Below are 20,637 nucleotides of genomic sequence, written 5' to 3' on the forward strand. Positions count from 1 at the left end.
CAAAATGACAAATTGAGCCAGACCGAATTGGGTTTGCCAAAGGAATTTATATTTTATTCTAGAAGCAATGGAGAGCTGTTGAAGACCATTAATGTAATGGTCAGACTGGCATTTTAGGAATCAAACAATCAACATGAATTTATTAAGTACCTACTATTTGCCAGCTAAGTGGTGAAGTAAATAGAGTGCCAAACCTGGAGTGAGGAAGACCTGAGTTCAACTTGGCCCCAGACACTTACTAGCTGTGAGACCCTGGACAAGTCACTTAACCTTGTTTGCCTTAGTTTCCTCATTTGTAAGATGATGTGGAGAAGGAAATAGCAAACCACTGCAGTATCTTTGCCAAGAAAACCTCAAATGTGGTCACAAAGAGTCAGACACCACTGAAACGACTGAACAACAACCTAATCTGTGCCTAGAGCTTGCGGGTACAAAGACAAAAACAAAAGTTCCTGCCCTCAAACGGCTTGTATTCCACTGAGGGAAACAATATGTATATGAAATGAGGGGAGGAAGGATGATAAACAGCAGGCTCCCCTGGTCTGCTCTGTCTGACCCAATGCCTTGGCTACTTCTAGGGAAACATGTGCCTCGGTTTGGTATGAGGCACCAAATCCACAATGGTCTCTTGGTTTTACACCCCGTCCTTGTGACAGAAGAGGATCAGAGTGCTGCAGTATCCCTTAAAAAGGAGAGACAGCTTCTAGCTCTATCTTTTCCCTCTTGTCTGGAATGTGGCTCTCACTCCCTAGGCTTCTGAAGAGAGGTGGAGTTAGAGCCCTCCTCCCTAACCCTGAAAGCATGGCATCTGCAAGAGCATGGCATCTGCAAGAAAATGGCAGCTAAAGGAGGGGGCTCATCTAGGTGAGTTGAGCTTGGGGTCCCCGACTGCCTTTTATATTTTGTGTACTTGTTTCCTGAATATAGATGAGAAAACATTGATCCTGAGATGGTCAATCCCCAGTGTTGTAGGCACAGACTTGTGAAAGCTGGCTTACATCAGGAAGAGTTTCCACATCAGAAAAGATGACCAGTACCAGGAGGAGGAGAAGCCCAACCCTTGCCAGAAAACAATGACCTAGAGGGAATTATTTGGATAGGGCAGATCTGAGGTCAAATGTCAAAAACCAATTCAGCAGTCTGGCAAAATGCTTCAGGTACAAGTCTCAACATCCTAGAAGAGTAGTATAGTAATTATGTCACTGCTACCGCTTGTCTTAAGTTTTTCAAATGCTTGCTTGTGTGTCTTGTGTGGGTTTAGCATTGCTTTTGTCCTACGCTTGATCTACATGAGAAATTGAGTACCTTTCCACTCTTCCCTTTTGGAGATTCCCTAAACATTTAAACTGTAAATGATTCTCCCTGGGGCAGGACTGTATAGAGCCAGAAACAATAAGACAAAAGTCTTTCCCCCTTTGATCCAGCAATAGCACTTCTAGGGTTATATCCCAGAGAGATCATACAAATGAGAAAAGGAGCCACATGTACAAAAATATTTATAGCAGCTCTTTTTGTGGTGGCAAAGAATTGGAAATTGAGAGGATGCCCATCAATTGGGGAATGGCTGAACAAGTTGTAGTATATGAATGTAATGGAATACTACTGTGCTATAAGAAATGATGAACATGCTGACTTCAGAAAAATCTGGAAAGACTTGTATGGTCTGATGCTGAGTGAAATGAGCAGAAGCAGGAGAATGTTGTACACAATAACAGCCACATTGTGCGATGACTAATATTGATAGACTTAACCCTTCTCAGCAATACAAGGATTTAAGATATCTCCAAAGGCCTCATGATGGAAAATGGTATCCACATCCAGAGAAAGAACTATGGAGTTTGAATGCAGATAGAAGCATACTATTTGCTATTTTTTTCTTCTGTTGTGTTTTGTTTCCTCTTTCTGGAGGTTCCTCCTATTGGTTCTAACTCTTCCTTAAACAATGACTAATGTGAAAATATGATTAATAGGAATGTACATGTATAGCCAATATCAGATTGCACACTGTCTAGGGGAGGCAGGTAAGGAGGGAGAGGGAGAAAAATTTAAAACTCAAAAGCTTATGGAAGTGATTGTTGATCATTCAAAATAAATTAATTTTTAAAAAAAGAATCTTTCCTTGGAGGTCAAGATCCCCTAGTTTTAAACTCAGTCCATCTACATGGGTACAAAGCTGAGAAGAGAGTCTTAATGGAGAGGAAGAAGAACTATGACCCAGCCCATCTGGGCCTGCTAGCACCAGTTATTTATTATTATATACAAATATAAGTAGATATAATATATATCAACATATATAATAACTAAATTAGTATACATATATGTATAATTAGCTAATTAATATAATTAGTTTATGTAGTTATAATATGTAATTATGAATACATTTACATTTATGCACATGTTAATAATTAGTTGATTTGTATAATTAGTGTATATGTAATTAGTTAATTAGAAGGGAGACACTAACAGCTGGGGAGAGGGAATCAGGAAAGACCTCATGTAGGATGCAATATTTGTGCTGAGCTTTGAAGAAAATTGGGAATTCTAATGGGGAGAAGTGAGGAGAAAGTGCACCCAGGCTTGCTGGATAGCCTATTAAAAGGCAGGGAGGAAGGATATGGAATATTGTATGTGAAGGACAGCAAGTCAACCAGTTTGGGTAGACTAGGGTGCACATGAAGGGGACTGGAAACTACTGGAGCTTAATGACTAGAGAAGCGATATGATCAGACCTGCATTTAAGGAATACTGCTTTGGTAGCTGTGTGGAGGATTTACTGGAGAGGGTAAGGAATGGAGGCAGGGAGATTAATTAGGAGGCTATTGCAATAGTCTGAGTGAGAGGTATGGATGATCTGAACTAGGGCAATGGCCCTGTGAGTCAAGAAAAGGAGAGGTAGATCAGAGATTTTGTTGAGGTAGAATTGATAAGGCTCGACAGCTGATAGTCAGTCAATAAACATTTAATTAAATACCTACTAAGTGCCAGGTACTATGCTAAGCACTGGGGATACAAAAAGAGGCAAAAGACAGTCCCTGCCCTCAAGGAACTCACAATCTAATGTTTTCTAGTATATATAGAGAGAGGAGTGAAGGAGAGTGATGACTCCCAGGTTGCAAACCTGGATGATTGGAAGGATGGCAATACCTTAACAGAAATAGGGATGTTATGAAGAGAAAACTATTTTCCAAACAGATAGAAAGTTTATGTTCGTCTTGTCCTAACTTTAAAGTAAAAGAAAACAGTGGGGCCACACATCAGTTTAAATTGATCTGTTGTTATTCTTTTATCTAGAACAAATTTATATTCATTTATGTCAATCACATGGAATAAGTCCCATCACTACTACAACAGTTTAAATGAGATTTCCTATGACCAGAAAATAAGAATCTGAATAGAAAATAATTTTCTTGGATTGTCATGAAATATAACAGGAGATACAAATCTCCTTTACTGATTTATTATACTTTACTGATCTTTGCTCCACATCAATGCCCATTTTATCCTTGGGAATTACCCAGCCAAATGTGGAGTAGGTACACTCAGTAGCTATACGCAAATGAAATACTAGAGTCTCCACAGAAATTAAGTACATTATTTAGTTCTGAATGCTCATAAACAATAATAAGAAAAGCAATATAAGAAGATTTAGAGCTAGAGCGGGTATTAGAGATTATCTACTTCTAGACCAAACCCCTCATTTTACAAATATGAAAACTGAGGCCCAAAGAAGTTAATTGACTCGCCCAAGGTCACACAGGTAGAAAAGAACCATCAGAATTCTGACCCCAAATTTAAGGCTATGCCTCACACATTTACCTCTATACTTCACATTCTTTCTCTAAAGAGTCCCAGGGTTCATATATGCACCAAACCAATCAAAAGAAATGTTCTAAATAGAATTTAGAACAGACAATGAAGAAATGTTTCCAGTGAACAAACTAAAGGCACATCTCACATATCCTGAGACTAACTTGAAGGTGTGAGAAAAGTATTTCAATTGTTGTTTAATTTATTGGCCTTAAATCAATGACAATCAACTCAATTTTGATTTGCTATGGCATTACATTAGTAAGTGAAATTGTTAACTTCTTGATAAGGATATTAGGCACCAATTTTGACACGTCTTTCAGGGACCTCTAGGAGCCTGTGATTTCCTTTTTGGAATCTTGGGCTCAAGGACCCTATGCTCTAACCAGGTGAACCATAAAATGGCTCTCTTCCTTGTCTTGCCCCCCACCGCACAAAATGTGGAATGACCCAGAGTAGTGTGTGATTAACTAACCAGAGAGGGACAAGGTGGCTGGCATCTTACTCTCACAATCACAGGAATTTTTCTCCCATACAACCTCACCACTGCCTTCTCCCATTATTACTACATCGCCTTATCCTTTCATTTGGCTATGGAAACTCCTGACTTTTGCACTGGGCAAGGGTTTCCTGCAACAGTTAAAGACTACCCCAAAGGTACATGTACCAGCCCTCTTGCCCACCTCTCACCCCAGCATATTCACACATTGACCCCCAAATCACCTTATAGATGTAGCAGGTACCTCTTAGCTGACTGTACCCCTCAGGAGGCTCTGAGCCCCAGGACGATGGCTGGTGGTTAAGAGTCCTCTCCTCCCCTCCCCTTTGCAGTAGGACTGAGTGGCACCTGTGGGGCGAACAGGCATGGATGGGTTCAGATCTGTATTATAGATCTCATGTTATCTTTCCCCCAACACCCACTCTTTTTCTGAACTCTAGCCTGCTCTCTTACTGCCAAAGGCGTCATCATTCTTCCAGTTACCTAGGTGAGGTCATAGTCAACTTTTCTCTTTCCCACACCTTGCATATTGAATCAGTTGCCAAATCGTACCATTTTTACCTTCAAATATCTATGCATCTGTCCCCTGTACTCAATACACACACACAGCCAACACCCTCATTTAGGCTTATCATCTCTTCCCTTGACTGTTACAATAACTTCCTAATTGTTCTCCCTTCCTCAAGTCTCTCCCCTTTCCAATCTAGCCTCAACATGACTTTCCTAAAGCACAATTCTGAACATATTACTATCTTTTTCAATAAACCCTAAAATGTAGAATTTCGTATCAAATATTACTAATTATCCTTTAAAACTTTTGTGTGTAAAAATTAGTATATAGAGGCAGCTAGGTGGCACAGTGGTTAGAGTAATGGATCTAGAGTCAAAAGAATCTGGAATCAAGTACAGCCTCAGGTACCTACAGGTTGTGTAACTCTGGGCAAGTCACTTAACTTCTGTCTGCTTCAGTTTCCTCATATGTAAAATGGAAAGAATAATATCCACCTCCTAGAGTTTTTGTGAGAATAAAATATCATAAAGCTCTTTGCAAACCTTTAAAGTGCTATATAAATATTATTATAAATAAATAAACATATATGTATAGGAGGCCTCTAGGTGGCTCAGTAGTTAGAGCACTGGGCCTAGAGTCAGGCAGACCTGAGTTAAAATTTGGCCCCAGACATTTATTTGCTGTGTAACCCTGGCAAGTCACTTAACCTGTTTGCCTTAATCTACTGGAGAATAAAATAGCAAACCACAGCAGTATCTTTGCCAAGAAAACCCTACGGGCAGTATGGTACACGGGGTCACAAAGACACTACTGAATGACTGAGCAACAACAACATATATGCATATGTGTGTATGTATATATGTGTATATATACATAAACATGTGTATACATACATACACGCGTGTGTATATGTATGAAATGTTCATACTCAAAACTTTTTTATTGATAGGAATACATATTCAAAAAAGTTTGGAGAACCTAGTTTCAATCAAATGGGCAAAGCTACTACCATGGACCAAACAAGTCTATCTTTTAACTCTTTAACTCTGCTTTTGATAAGCTCATTAATAAATAAAGACCTTATACTTAAGGCCCATATTTAAATATAAGCCTTATACTTAAATTGGATCATATGTACATCCACAGTTATTAGGGAAGATCTGGATGTTGATCCAACAAGGGAGGCTGAGAAGGAACAGTTAGACAATGGCAACAACAGCTAAGAGAAGAATAAGAAGAGAGAGAAAGACAGAGAGAGAGCGAGAGCAGTGTCACAAAAACCTAGAGGGAAGAGACTATCCAGGAGAAATAGGTAAATATAAGTTCTGATTATAAAATAAGAATTTTCTTACTCTCACAGCAGAATATATGTGTGTATACACGTACACGAATGTATGTGTATATATGTATATGTATGCATACATACATGTACATATAGAAAATATTGTTACTGTGCTCAAAACATTTTTGCAATTGACTCCAGAGTTAATATATCAGTTATAAAAATCATCAGTTTTATTAATTTAGTTCTAGAAAAATTTTCTATTCAATTCCCTTTTCCTCATTCTCTTTCTAGTTGAGTCACTTCACTCTACCTCCTTTTTCTCTCTGCTACCATCAATGTTGTTCAGTCACGTCTGACTCTTCATGACCCCATTGGGAGTTTTCTTGGCAAAAATACTGGAGTGGTTTGCCATTTCCTTCTCCAGTTCATTTTACAGATGGAGAAGCTGAGTCAAACAGGGTTAAGTGACTTGCCCAGGGTCACACAGCTAGCTACTAAGTATCAGAAGCAAGATTTGAACTCATAAAGATGAGTCCTCCTGACTTCAGGCTCCATACTCTATTCACTGTACCACCTAGCTGCCCTGCTGCTGTTAAGAAATTCTAGTTAAATTCCAGGACCACCCCCACCTCCCCCCAAAAAAGGGTGTGTGTGGGGTGGGGGGAAGTGCTTTACTATGGCCAGGATCAGAGAAACCTTGATAAAAGAAGCTGCTCTATGAAATTGAGAGGCATGTGGGAGAGGGATGGCTAGTGCTTTAAGGTTTGCAAATCTCTTAATCCTCACAACTACACTGTGAGGTAGGTATCATTATTCTCTTTTTTCAGATGAAGAAACTGAGGTTGAAGGAGGATAAATGACTTGCCCAGGTTCACAGAGCTAGTGTCTTGAGGCAGGATTTGAATTCAAGTCTTCTGACACTTAAATCCACTGCATTATCTTCTATGCTACCTATCTAGAGGAAAGATTGTTTGTAGAACACACCTTGTAACAGCCTGGATAATATAGGTTCATTTTTATGCTGACTGCCTGTTGAAAAGGATATATCTTGCTAAGCAATAACTAGAAATCAATTAATCTGAAGACTTTTAAAGATTTCCTTAAGAACTGCATTTATAATGTCAAAATATGCTCACATAAATTTGAGAGAATTATTGCGATAGGGTTAACTCATTTTCACAGTATGTGGATTAAGACCAATGTTATTTAGCTAATAGCGACTTGGCCTCAGAAAACAAAAACAAAACAAAATCGCTGTTAGAAAATGTAAGCTCCTTGAGGGCAGGGATTGCTTTTCATTTATGCCTTTGTCTCAATAATACCAAGCACCATTGTGCTTGCTCATAGTAGGTACTTGATAAAAGTTTGTGAAATCAAGTTGAATTGAATATCATTCTTTAAACAAGAAAATAAAATTCCATACCCATATACTTTTCATTCAATGACGTGTAAACACTCTGCCATTTTTAGTTAGGTCTCTGGGAAGCAGTCATGCATCCCTGTTTTGAAGAGCAGCTAAATGACTTGGCCCATATTTTCAAAGTGAATCATTAAATTCATTAAGGGAGGGAGAGGAATTAAAAATTTGACTATAGGAATTAGAAACATGACTATTTGACAATTTAGTATCTGAATTATAATGTTGTCTACTATGATTGTTTGCCTATAGTGGATTGTGTGATATACTTTGAAGTCAGAAAGACCTGGGTCAAAATCCTGCCTCTGATACTTGTTAGCTGTGTTAGCAAGTGACCGGAGAAGTCATAACCTCTCTGAGCCTCATTAGCAAAAGATAATGAGAGCATCTACCTTGCAGGGTTATTGTCAAGGACCAAATGAAATAAGCCATGTAAAGCACTTTGAAAAGTTTAAGATACTGTATTTTATACATGTGTCAAGGGTTGTCCCCTTGTATGTAGCATGTGGTGTCTTTGTGTGACTCCAGTAGATATCTCTATCCTTTTCTCCTCCCACCCTTCTCCAAGGGAGAATTTAATCCCTGTCAGGTGGCTGGAACAAGAGGCTGCCACTTTGTTCTTCTTGGAGAAAAAGGGTACCAGGTTAGAGTTATACCTATCTCCTCCCTCAAGTGTTGTTAGTCTAGGAGAGGATGAGGTTTTCAGGGTCAATCTAACTTCTGATTGCCATTTCACTATTGAGGACCCCAAGCTTTCTGTCTGAGGCTCTAACCCCTTCCTACCAAATAGCAGCTCCACAATGAATATATATGACACTTAGCCCTAGAAACCTATTTGTCCAAATCGGTAGCAAAACAGAAATCGGAAAAAGTATACATATGAGAATATATGCCAGATGTTACAGAATAAAGGAATTCTCATTAGGAATGAGGTCAATCAGCCCAACCAAGGGAAAGAATCTTAGATTTCACTCAAGGGGAAGTTCCCTGATGTCTCCAGTGAAGCAAGGTGGGGATAAAGACATGATGGAGACTGTCAGCTACTTTCCCATCTTCTCAGTCTTTTTCCTTCAGCAACCTGAAGTGGGGCTGGCCTCATGTATTTTCCTCTCAAAGCTGGAAGCCAGAAGAGCCCAAAGCAATGGTGGGGACTCAAGCAACTCCAAGCTAATTTCTATTCACAAAAAGATAACATTCAAATGGAGGACACCACAGATATATATAAAAATATATCCATCATAAGTATAAAGTGACCAAATATGCATACACACATATGTCATATATCATGTTTATGTAATGTATATGTATGCACACATACACACACATATATAGTAGTTAAATATGATAATTTGGAAGGGAGGGCACATGTCATGTGTGAGAAATAGAATCTTGAGTGTGACTCAGAGGTTAATTAAAAGAATTAAAGGAAGATATAAGGAGGGAAATTAGAGCACTTAATGAAGAATTTTAAAGAGACAAATGAAAATCTAAAGTTTAGAATAGATAGAATATTTTAATAAAAGCCACAGACACTCTGAAAAAGGGACTGGCATAGATAGAACACAAGAATGCTGAGATTCAACAAGAAATACTAGAACAATGTAAAAAGATAAAAAAATTTTTTTTAAAGGCAGATGCCAACAATTTATATATGGACTGGAAAGGGAAGAAGGAGCTGGTGTCTGATTATTTGAAGCAATTATTATTTGAAGCAAGCATTATTTGATGCACATCTGGTCCTAATTATTTTTAAAGAAATGATGCAACAGTGTTTTATGGCCAGAATAACAAATTAAAAATTAAAACCTTGAATATCAGTAGCCTCTGATATCCAAAACTCTCCTAAGATTTGCCATAAATCTATGAGGCTAAGAAACATTCTCTAATACACAAGTGGTCAAATTGTATGCATAAGCAGTTTCAAAAAAAAAAGGATATTTAAATGATTGACCTTGTGAAAAATTGTTCAAAATGCTTAATAATCAGGAAAAAGTCAATTAAAACAACTCACACACCTACTCACACCCATGAAATTAGCAAAGATGATAAGACTGGAGTATTCTTTTTTTTTTTTTTTTTTTTGGCTAGGCAATGGGGTTAAGTGACTTGCCCAGGGTCACCCAGCTAGTAAGTGTTATGTGTCTGAGGCCGGATTTGAACTCAGGTCCTCCTGAGTCCAGGGCCGGTACTCTATCTACTGTGCCACCTAGCTGCCCCTGGAATATTCATTATTGGAAGGGATATGGCAGGATGGGAACTTTTCTCCTCTACTGAAAATTGGTCAAAACAATTTGGAATTATGCAAGAAGTTACTAAATTATTCCTACCCTTTTGATTCAGACATCCCACTATTGGGTTTACATCTTAAAGAAGTTAGTGACAAAAAGCAGAGACTCATAGTGCAAAAATATACCTCACTTAATAAACTCAACTGGCTCCTTAATTAACTCCAAGATCAGATATAAAGTCCCTTATTTGGTATTTAAAATTTTTTCCCACTACCCACCTCCGGAGAGAGAACTGCTGAGGTCTGAGAGCAAATTGAAGCATAATTTTTTTTAACTTTCTTTGTTTTTCTTGCTTTTTTTTTTTGCAACATGGCTAATATGGAATTTTTTTTTTGCATGATAACATATGCATAATTGATATCAGATAAGGCAGGAGGGAGGGAAAGAATTTGGAACTCAAAATTTTAAAAAAAAAGGAATGCTAAAAATAAATAAACAACAATATTAAAAAGTAAATAAAGCTCTTCCCAACCTGGCACTTTGCTACCTTATCAATTTTCTTATATTCTTTTTTTTAGTGTTTTATTTTTATTTTTCCCCACTTACATATAAAAACAATTTTTAACATTTGTTTTTAAACTTTGATTTCCAAATTTTCTCCCTTCTTCCCTCCCCACCCCAACTCACTGAGAAGGCAAGAAGTTTGATATAGGTTATACATGTGTAGAAAGAAAACATAGACAAAAACAAAAACCTCAAGAAAAATAAATAAAGTAAAAAAAAAAAGTATGCTTCAATCTGTATTCAGACACCATCAGTTCTTTCTCTGGGGATGGATAGCATTTTTCATCATAAGCCCTTCAAAGTTGTCTTGGATCATTGTATTGCTGAAAATAGCTAAGTCATTCACAGCTGATCATCTTACAATATTGCTGTTACTTTGTACGCAGTACATTTGACTTTGCATCAGCCCATGAAAGTCTTTCCAGGTTTTTCTGAGAGCATCCTGCTCATCATTTCTTATAGTGCAATACTATTCCATCATAATCACATATCACAACTTGTTCAGCCATTCCCCAGTTGATGAGCATCCCCTCAATTTCCTATTCTGTGTCCCCAGAAAAGAGCTGCTATATTTTTGTATATTTATCTTTTCCTTTTTTTTTTTAATCTCTTTCGGGATACACATCTAGTAGTGGTATTGCTAGATCAAAGGTTATGCATAGTTTCATAGTCTTTTGGGCATAGTTCCAAATTGCTCTACTTTACAACTCCACCAACATTGCTTTAATGTCTCATTTTTCCCGCATCTCTTCCAACATTTGTCATTTACCTTTTCTGTCCTTTTAGCCTATCTAATAGGTATGAGGTAGTAACTCAGAATTGTTTTAATTTGCATTTCTCCAATCAATAGTGAGTTAGAATATTTTTTCATGTGGCTATAAATAGCTTTGATTACTTCATCTGAAAACTCATCATATCTTTTGATCATTTATCAACTAGGGAATGGCTCTTATTTTTATAAATTTGATTCGGTTCTCTACGTGTTTGAGAAATGAGGCATTTATCAGAAAAACTTGCTTCAAAATCCCCCCATTTATTCTATTCTCTCTCTCCTTTCACCAAGTCCTTCTTCAAAAGTGTTTTGCTTCTGACTACCCCCTCCCCCAATCTGCCCTCCCTCTTTCTATTATCCCCTTCCTCTACTACTTTCCTGCAGAGGGAGATAGATTTCTATACCCAATTGAATGTGTATATTATTCCCTCTTTGAATCAGTTCTGATGAGAGTAAGGTTCATTCACTTCCCTTTGCCTCCCCACTCTTCCCTTTCACTGTAAAAAGCTTTTTCTTGCTTCTTTTATATGAGATAATCTATACCCATTCTACCTCTCCCTTTCTCTTTCTCCCAGTACGCTCTTCTCTCAACCCTTAATTTTATTTTTTAAATATCATCCCTTCATATTGAACTCACACCTGTACCCTCTATCTATATATACTCCTTCTAACTACCCTAATAATGAGAAAGTGTTTATGAGTTACAAATATCATTTTCTCATGTAGGAATGTAAACAGAAACAGTTTAACCTTATTAAGTCCCTTATGATTTCCCTTTCCTATTTACCTTTTTATGCTTCTGTTGAGTCTTGTATTTGAAAGTCAAATTTTCTATTCAGCTCTGGTCTTTTCATCAAGAATGCTTGAAAGTCCTCTGTCTCATTGAATATCAATTTTTTTCCCCTGAAGGAACCTACCCAGTTTTGCTGGGTAGGTGATTCTTGGTTGTAATCCTAGCTCCTTTGCCTTCCATAGGATGTCATATTCTAAGCCTTCCAATCCTTTAATGTAGAAGCTGCTAAATCTTGTGTTATTCTGACTGTGGCTCCACCATACTTGAATTGTTTCTTTCTGGCTGCTTGCAATATTTTCTTCTTGACCTGGTAACTCTGGAATTTGGCCATAATATTCCTGGGAGTTTTCATTTTGGGATCTCTTTCAGGAGATGATCAGTGCGATTTTCTTATTTTCTGCTCCTCTCCATATACTCCTTAGTCCAGTTATGATGGGGGATGGGATTTGCACTGGACCCCTGAAAGGATCTCAAAGCCCCTGAATCAAGTCTCTGGTGTTTGCCTGAGGCAGAAATAGCCTAGACAATGAGGGTCACAATGAAAGGGCAGTTAAAAGGATTATACTGGGATGGGCCAGGCATTAGCACTCTATCTACTGTAAGACCTCTATCAAAATGTAAGGTCCTAGAGAGCAGGGATTATTTTTTATATTTTTCTTTATCCCCAGAGCTTAGCACATATCAAGCCCTAAATAAATACTTTGATACATATTTCCAGCTTTTGGTTATCACAAGTCAAACAAGCAACCATTAATTAATTAATTAATTAATTATAAATTAATAAAATTAAAAGCTTTATATAGTAAGCTTCTACAATAACAAATACTTCAGTAGAGTCCCTGCCCTCAAGGACCTTATCTTCTAATGGGGAGACTACACAATTGGTGTTTTGGTATGAGAAGTCACAAAGATAATAGCATAGTCCATAGATTAGCCCTTTTCACAAGCAAAGGTTGAGTTGTTTGGATTATAAAAGAGAGAAGAAGAAAGGGAGTGGGGGGGGTGTGGAGGGAGAAAGAGGCTGAAATATCCCAGGGAGTACAAGAGCCAAGTCAATCATCCAGCCAATCAGCATTTATTAAGTAAGAGCTTACTATTCACTAGCCCAGTGATTTAGTTGCTCCTAGGCATGATCTCACATGAATCCTATGATTAGAGAATAATTGAACAAATTATGGTATATAAATGTAATGAACTATTGTCCCATAAGGAAGGAAGGTATGAAGAATTCAGCAAATCATGCTAAGACTTGAGACAGACAGAAGAAAACAGAGCCAAGAGAACAATTATGTACAATAATTATAAAAAAATAAGTAAAGCTAACATTAAATGGTAATAAATCTTGGGTCAAATATAGGATGTCCCAAAAGTTTTAATGCAATTTAATGCTTTAATGGCTTAAAACTGCCCTAAGACTTTTGGGTTACCCTATAAAATGGACAGCAATGTGGCTTTTTTCTTTGAAAAAACAAAACAAAACAAAACAGTAAAACCACAATAGTGGAAAGTGACATGTTTTATGAGTCACGTTCAGTCTGTGAGGTGATTTTTAACTGCAGGAGAGATGGAGAGAAGTTGTTAGGGTGTTCGTTGAGTCAAGGTGTCTTTCATGTCAAAACAAAATATATTGAAATTAAAGAAATCCTAGGAAGTCAATCATCTACTCCTGGGAGCAGAAAGCTTAACTGTCACTTAATAGACTTGGGAACCAAATCAAGTATTTTTTAAGCCCAGAAACTTCACATTACCATTAACAAATCTCGAAAGATTTAATCATGGGGGTGATGAGGTTTAGAAGTTCAGGGGTGCTGGAACCCCAATATCACAACATGCGCATCCTGCCCGAAAGAATTCGACCCAAGCCTTCTTTCAGCCAAAGACAAGGTTTATTAGAACATCCATCACATTGGACAGACTCTTAAGGAGTCTGAACATTAGTAAGCTATTGGCTAGATTATAAGAATCTAAGCAGTGACTAGATTATAAGAATCCTAGCATCTTAATGGAGACAAGATGGACCTTATATACAGAAAGACTATGGGAGGGATCTAGGAGTGGCCAAGTAGTCTTCAGGTAATAGAATACCAGAGACCTGGACCACTGTGGCCAAGGGAGAATGGAGCCTAGATAGGATTAAAGGTGGGAAGTGGCCTGGGGCCATAGGAGGTAAGACAATGGAGGGCTAAACTAAGTTAAAGGTAACAGAGAATTGGGACCTTGGGACAATGAAAGCCCAGTTGATGGAATTATAGCCTCCGGTGAATGCCAGAGATTTGGCCATGTGGGAAAGGTCAGGGTTTTTCCTTTTTGGGGTCTAGATCCCCATCCTCATTAGGGGCAGCTAGATGGTATAGTGGATAGAGTGCTGGCCTTGGAGTCAGAAGGACCTGAGTTCAAATCCAACTTCAGACACTTGGTATTTACTATTGTGTGACCCTGGGCAAGTCACTTAACCTCACTGCCTAGCAAAAATCACAAAAAAAAGAAATTAATCATGAATATAACACTTTCCATTTTAGAGTTAGCGCTCGTGTTACGAGCGCAAGCACCATGGACACAAGTGCATTTTAAAGGAATACTACCCAGTATAAATGTCTTCAGGGAAACCTAGACTATCTCAAAAAGTCTGGGATGTCCCACATAATAATGTCCTTGTTACCTTTATGACCCATTCTATATTTATTACCTTAAACTTTCTTGAACCTAAGTATATTATCATTTCTTCCTGAATGGGGATAATAAGTTTACTATCAATTGTAAGGACTCTTTGTTCTAAATCTCTTTTGAGGTTCTCAGTGATCAAGAGTGTGCTAACTCACCCATGCTTGTTCATATTCCTTCTTAAGTCTTCAGTTTTTAAGTTTTTAAGCCTTAAGTCTTTGCAGAATTTATAGTTCAATCTACCCCCATTTGTAAGATTTTCCATCTCTTTTAGTATCATAAAAGCACCCTCATCCTATCATAGTGATGGGGTTGGGATCTGGGCCCCAGAAAGGAAAAACCCTGGACTTTCCCACATGGCCAAATCTCTGGCTTTCACCTAAGGCTACAATCCCATGAACTGGTTTTTCACTGTGGCTGTGCCCAATCTCTGTTACCCTTAACCTAGCCTGGCCTTCCATTGTCTTACCTCCTGTTGGGCCCCCTCCCCCACTTCCCACCCTTAATCCTGTCTAGGCTCCATTCTCCCTTGGCCACCCCTGGAGTTCTATTACCTCCTAGACTACTTGATCCCTCCCATAGTCTTTCTGTATATAAGGTCCCATCTTATCTCCATTAAGATGCTTTGATTCTTATAATCCAGCCACTGCTCAGATTCCTAAACTCTAGCCATAGCTTAGATTCTTATAACCTAGACAACAGCTACTAATGTTCAGACTCCTTAAGAGTCTGCCCAATATGATGGATGTTCTAATAAACCTTGTCTTTGGCTGAAAGAAGGCGTGGGTCGAATTCTTTCTGGCAGGACCCGCGTGTTGATATTGGGGTCCCAGAACTCCTGAACCTCTAAACCATATCAATAGTATCATAAATGTTGATTTTTTTACCCCAGATGTCTCTTTTTATATCTTTTTGAATAAAACATCAGGCAGTAGATTTTGTGAAGTGGTAGTAGTAATAATAATAATAATAATAATAATAGCATTTAGATTCATTTGCTAAGCACTTTACAAATATATCATTTGATCCTTACATCAACTCTGGAAAGTAGATGCTATTATCGCCATTTTACAGATGAAGTAACTGAGGGCAGAGGTTAAGTAATTAGCCTGGAGTCACACAGCTAATAAGCATCTGAGGCAGGATTTGAACTCAAAGTCTTCTTGACTAGAACTCTATCCACTGCCTAATCACCTACCTGCCTCTTACAGTGTAAGGTTTTATTTTGAAAATCCTTGCTGCGCTTCTAGGGCTATATCCCAGAGAGATTATACAAATGGGAAAAGGACCCACATTTACAAAAATATTTATAGCAGCTTTTTTTGTGGTGGCAAAGAATTGGAAATTGAGAGGATGCCCATCAATTGGGGGATGGTGGATCAAGTTGTGGTATATGAATGTAATGGAATACTACAGTGATGACATTGGGGTCCCTGCCTGATGAGCAGGCCGGCTTTGGAAAAACCTGGAAAGACTTATATGGTCTGATGCTGAGTGAAGTGAGTAGAACCAGGAGAACACTGCACACAGTAACAACCATGTTGTGTGATGACTAATATTGATAAACTTAACCCTTCTCAGCAATACAAGGATCTAAGACATCTCCAAAGGCCTCATGATGGAAAATGCTATCCACATCCAAAGAAAGAACTATGGAGTTTGAATGCAGATCAAAGCACACTATTTGCTGGTTTTTTTTCTTCTGTTGTGTTTTGTTTCCTCTTTCTGGTGGTTCCTCCTATTGGTTCTAATTCTTACTTAAAACATCACTAATGTGAAAATGTTTAATAGGAATGTATATGTATAGCCTATATCAGATTGCGCACCATCTTGAGGGGGGTGGGAAGTGAATGGGAGAGAAATTTAAAACTCAAAAGCTTATGAAAGTGATTGTTGATAATTCAAATTTAAAAAAAAAACCCTTGCTTCATAATGTATGCTTTGCTTAAATAAATGGAATTAATATTTGAATATATGGAATTCTCATTTTAAAGGAGCTCTTCTAATCTTGCACTTACAAGTGAACAGATGAAATGGGTGATCACAAGATCATGGATTTAGAGCCAGAAGGGAACTTGAGAGGTCATATAGTCTCATCCCTTCATTTTGGAGATGAATGCGGACAGAAGGCCCCAGAGACATTGTTACTTATCTAATGTTCCCCCCCTAGGACATGGGAGTGAGGTAGGTTTGTTGTCCATGAGGTTTCCTTGGCACAGATACCAAAGTGGTTTACCATTTCCTTCACCAGCAGGTTAAGGCAAATAGAGGTTAAGTGACTTCCCCAGCATCACACAGCTAGTAAGTATCTGAATTAGATTTGAACACAGTTCTTCCTGACTCCAGGCCCAGGGTTCTATCCACTGACACACCTAGCTGCCTCCGAGGCAAACAGAGGCTGTGATATGCCCAGGATCACGTAGCTAGTGTCTCAGGGCAGGCTTTAACTCAGGTCTTCCTGACTCCAGGCCAAAGCTCTATCCACTGTGCCATCTACTTGCCTGTAAGTCAGGCAAATATACATTTGCATGGTGCCCACTATATGCCAGGCACTTCTAAGCAACTGGCAAATACAATCTCATTTGATAAACCAGCAAGGTATTTTTCATTTTATAGTTGAGAAGACTGAGGCAAATACGGTTAAGTGACTTGCCCAGGGTCACACAGCTGGTAAGTGTCTGAGGTCAGATTTGAACTCAGGTCTTCCTGAGTCTAAGCCTAACCTTATTAAGGTACCATTTTACTACCTCATACATGGCAGAGCCAATATGAAAACCCAGATCTCTGAGACTCTAAATTCTGAGTTATCCAGTTCTCCCATTTTATTTTTGTACATTCTGTGACAGAAGAAAAGATACATTTACCTGGGAATCATAGGATCACAGGTTTAGATCTCAAGTCTAATGCCTTCGTTATATTCCAGAACAGGAGACTTGAAGCCCAGAGATTTGGTCACTTTTCCAATCAATCCCATTAGTACACAGCAGAGGCCGGACTGAAGAGCCCAGTGCCTCTGATTCCACGAGGTATTCTCTCAACCCAGGCCTGTCCTATCAGACAAGCCACTTTGTGCTACGGTTCTAATGAGTCCAATGAGATTCTTTATCTGTACAACCGATTGGAGGTGATCATTCCTCAGGACTATTTTAGCTCTCCAACTGATGATGCTTTGTTTGCTCTTCCCCTCTTTATGGTAGAATGCACTTGATCCTGTTAACCACTATTCCTTAGTTTGGTATGGTGACTGATTTGGGCCTGAAGTGGAGAGGACCCACGTTCAAATCCTACAATGGATACTTTATCAGGGAGGTGACCCTAGTCAAGTCACTTACTTAACCTCTCTTGGCCTCAGCTTCCCTCTGTAAAATGGGGATTATCTCTGTGACCCCATTTGCCATTTCCTTCTCCAGCTCATTTTACAGATGATGAACTGAGGCAAACTGGATTAAGTGACTTGTCTAGGGTCATACAGCTAGTAAGTGTCTGAGGCTGGATTACAATTCAGGTCCACCAGACTCCAGGCCCAGCATTCTATCTACTGCACCATCTAGCTGCCCCTCACAGAGTGTTTAAGGATCAAATGAGTCAATATTATGTCCTCAATTTCTCACCTGTGTGCACTACTTTGGGGCTTCTGACTTTTCTACCATGCTTCTAAATCCAGTACCTTTCCTGGAACCCTTCCCACCCCCTTCTCACCTTATTTTTCTCGTCTTCTCTAAGATTGTAACCTCCTCGAAAGCAAGGCTTGTCTTTTTTCTTATTTGTATTGCCATCACTTAGCCTGACCCATAGTAGACACAATGTTTATTGATTAACTGAATATATTATATAAAGAACCAAGCATGAATGGGAACTATGTGGCCATCTAAGACTCATTACAACTCTAAAATTAAAATTATCATTTTACTCAAAGGCTTTCAGTTGGTGATAGAAAAGATGAAAAAAAAAATCACGTGTAATAGCAGTTTCATTATGATATTATGGTTAGGTCACCTTGAAAAACTTTGAAATTTAAGATGGCTCATGTCAGCTGTGTCACTTTAGGCCCATACATCTATGTCTCCATTTAGATCAGAAACAGATTGAGAGTCAGAGAACAAAACTGTACATTGATTATGAATGGTTCCTGAAAATTGGCATAGACTTTCCATGTTTTGCCTTTGAAGGGACTGAAGTAATGTCAAAGCCTCACTCATACCCACTTATTTGCACTTCAATTAGTGTGTTAAAAGGCAGGGTACAAAATGTTGGTTCAATGCCAGAAACTATCTGTAGCCACTGACTGACTCCCCATCCCGAGACAAAAAAAAGAAATCCAACTCTTCTCTTTTGCTACAAAATTTAACACATTGAAGGAAAAACAGCACTCCCAAAGTTCATATATATTGAATCAAGGTTTATTTAAAAAGGTAAAGCTTCATACATACAATTTTAAAATGTGAATTTATAAGTTTTTGAATTAAGCAATATTACAAGCTATTTATAACAAAGTAGTGTTTACATTTCACAAAGGTAAAAATGTCAAAAGAAACTCAAATTACAACTTGGGATCCTGGGTGACTCAAGTGTTTGATCCCAAATGATACAGGTCAGATCCCATCTCTGTGAAGCAGTCCTCCATCAATCACATCATACTTTAGGATAGCTGGCGGCTGTTGCTATTCCACAGTGGTTACTCTGATCCCTGATCATCAAAACATACCCCCTGTCGCCCCACTCTTCACCCCAGCTGAAAAGAAAGTGTAGTATTAAGTTTAAGAGCACCATTCAAAAATCTGAACACCGGTCCTCCTGACTCCAGTGCTAGCACTCTATCCACTGTGCCACCTACACTGCTCTACTTCATGACAACCACTCACTCAACACCAAGCACTTTCAGGTTTTCCAAGTGAAGTGCTTTTTCCATAGAACTTTGTAAGTCAGTCTGACAATAACTGTATTAGAACAGTCCAGGGGCAGCTAGGTGGTGCAGTGGATAGAGCACTGGCCCTGAAGTCAGAAGGACCTGAGTTCAAATCTGGCCTCAGACCAAACACTTGACACTTAACTAGCTGTGTGACCCTGGGCAAGTCACTTAACCCCAATTGCCTAAAAATTTAAAAAACAAACAAAAAAAAACCAGTCCAACAAACCAGGCAACAGGAAATCTTTTATACTACCTAGGGGGAACTCTCAATCTACTCTGGATCTTAAAAATAGGGCCCCTTCCACCCATGAACATTCTTTCTCCATTTCACAGGATCCCAGGAACTCTACCCTTCTTCTTCCTCCCCCTTTCTTCAAAATGAAATAACCACAAACTGGCAACAAGCAGGTCAATGACATTTCAGGCAAGATCTTGGTTTACCTGTTCTTGACAATCCAGTATTTCTTTCCATTCATTCTGTCGACACCGTAGCCCACAACCAGCACGCCATGATCTAGCTGTTCACTACTGCATTCTGGTTCATAATAAACACCTAGGATATTCAAGTGAAACATGAACTTCAGAAATGCTAACTAGTGAATGGCAGTAATACAGTTAAATATATTGTTGCAGAAATAATGAGGAACAAATGCTTACCAGAGCGATAGAACTGGAAGGATGGATGTCCTGCATCAACAGCAACAGAGATGGGACCCACTGTGGCCACAGCTTTTAAAAGAGCCTTTTCCTGCCCAGACGGGATGTCCACATATCCAGTGACATTAGCACCAGAGCATTCTGACCGATACCGACAGCCACTATCCTTTTAAAATGAAACAGATAAAAGGTTTGGGTCTACTATTATCAGTGGTATTGCTCAGATATATTTTAAAATTGATAGCCACAAAATTAATAAATCTATGGGCCATGTTCTCCCATTAGTTTATTAGATGAGCAGCTCAAAAACAGAGCAGGATTAGAGTGTGTAAAGGACTATTTGAAAGTCACATTGAAAGAAGGCAGCATAGTGTAAACCAGAGGGCTGGTAACATTCCTACACATCACTGCTAAGTCAATATGCATCCCGTATGGATTCTAAGGGATGGTTCAGTGGCCCCCATTTCTATTTGAGTTTGATACCACTGGCACAAAGCAACCAATTAATTAGCAACTGTAAGAGCATACTAGTTG

The 20,637-nt window shown here is 38.7% G+C and overlaps 1 protein-coding gene across 1 annotated transcript; it reads right to left on the reverse strand.

The window, feature by feature from the left end:
- Positions 1-18,915: 18,915 nt before the first annotated feature.
- On the reverse strand, positions 18,916-20,272 carry LOC114052254 (cathepsin L1-like; the record flags this gene model as incomplete). The annotated part of the gene is made up of 3 exons (XM_027874775.1): positions 18,916-19,269; positions 19,888-19,999; positions 20,104-20,272. Coding segments are annotated over 3 exons (381 nt in total), but the record flags the coding sequence as incomplete, so codon positions are not given.
- Positions 20,273-20,637: the final 365 nt, after the last annotated feature.

This window comes from Vombatus ursinus, unplaced genomic scaffold (assembly GCF_900497805.2).
Source record: "Vombatus ursinus unplaced genomic scaffold, bare-nosed wombat genome assembly UNPS02014807.1, whole genome shotgun sequence".
In the NCBI taxonomy this organism is placed as follows: Eukaryota; Metazoa; Chordata; class Mammalia; order Diprotodontia; family Vombatidae; genus Vombatus; species Vombatus ursinus.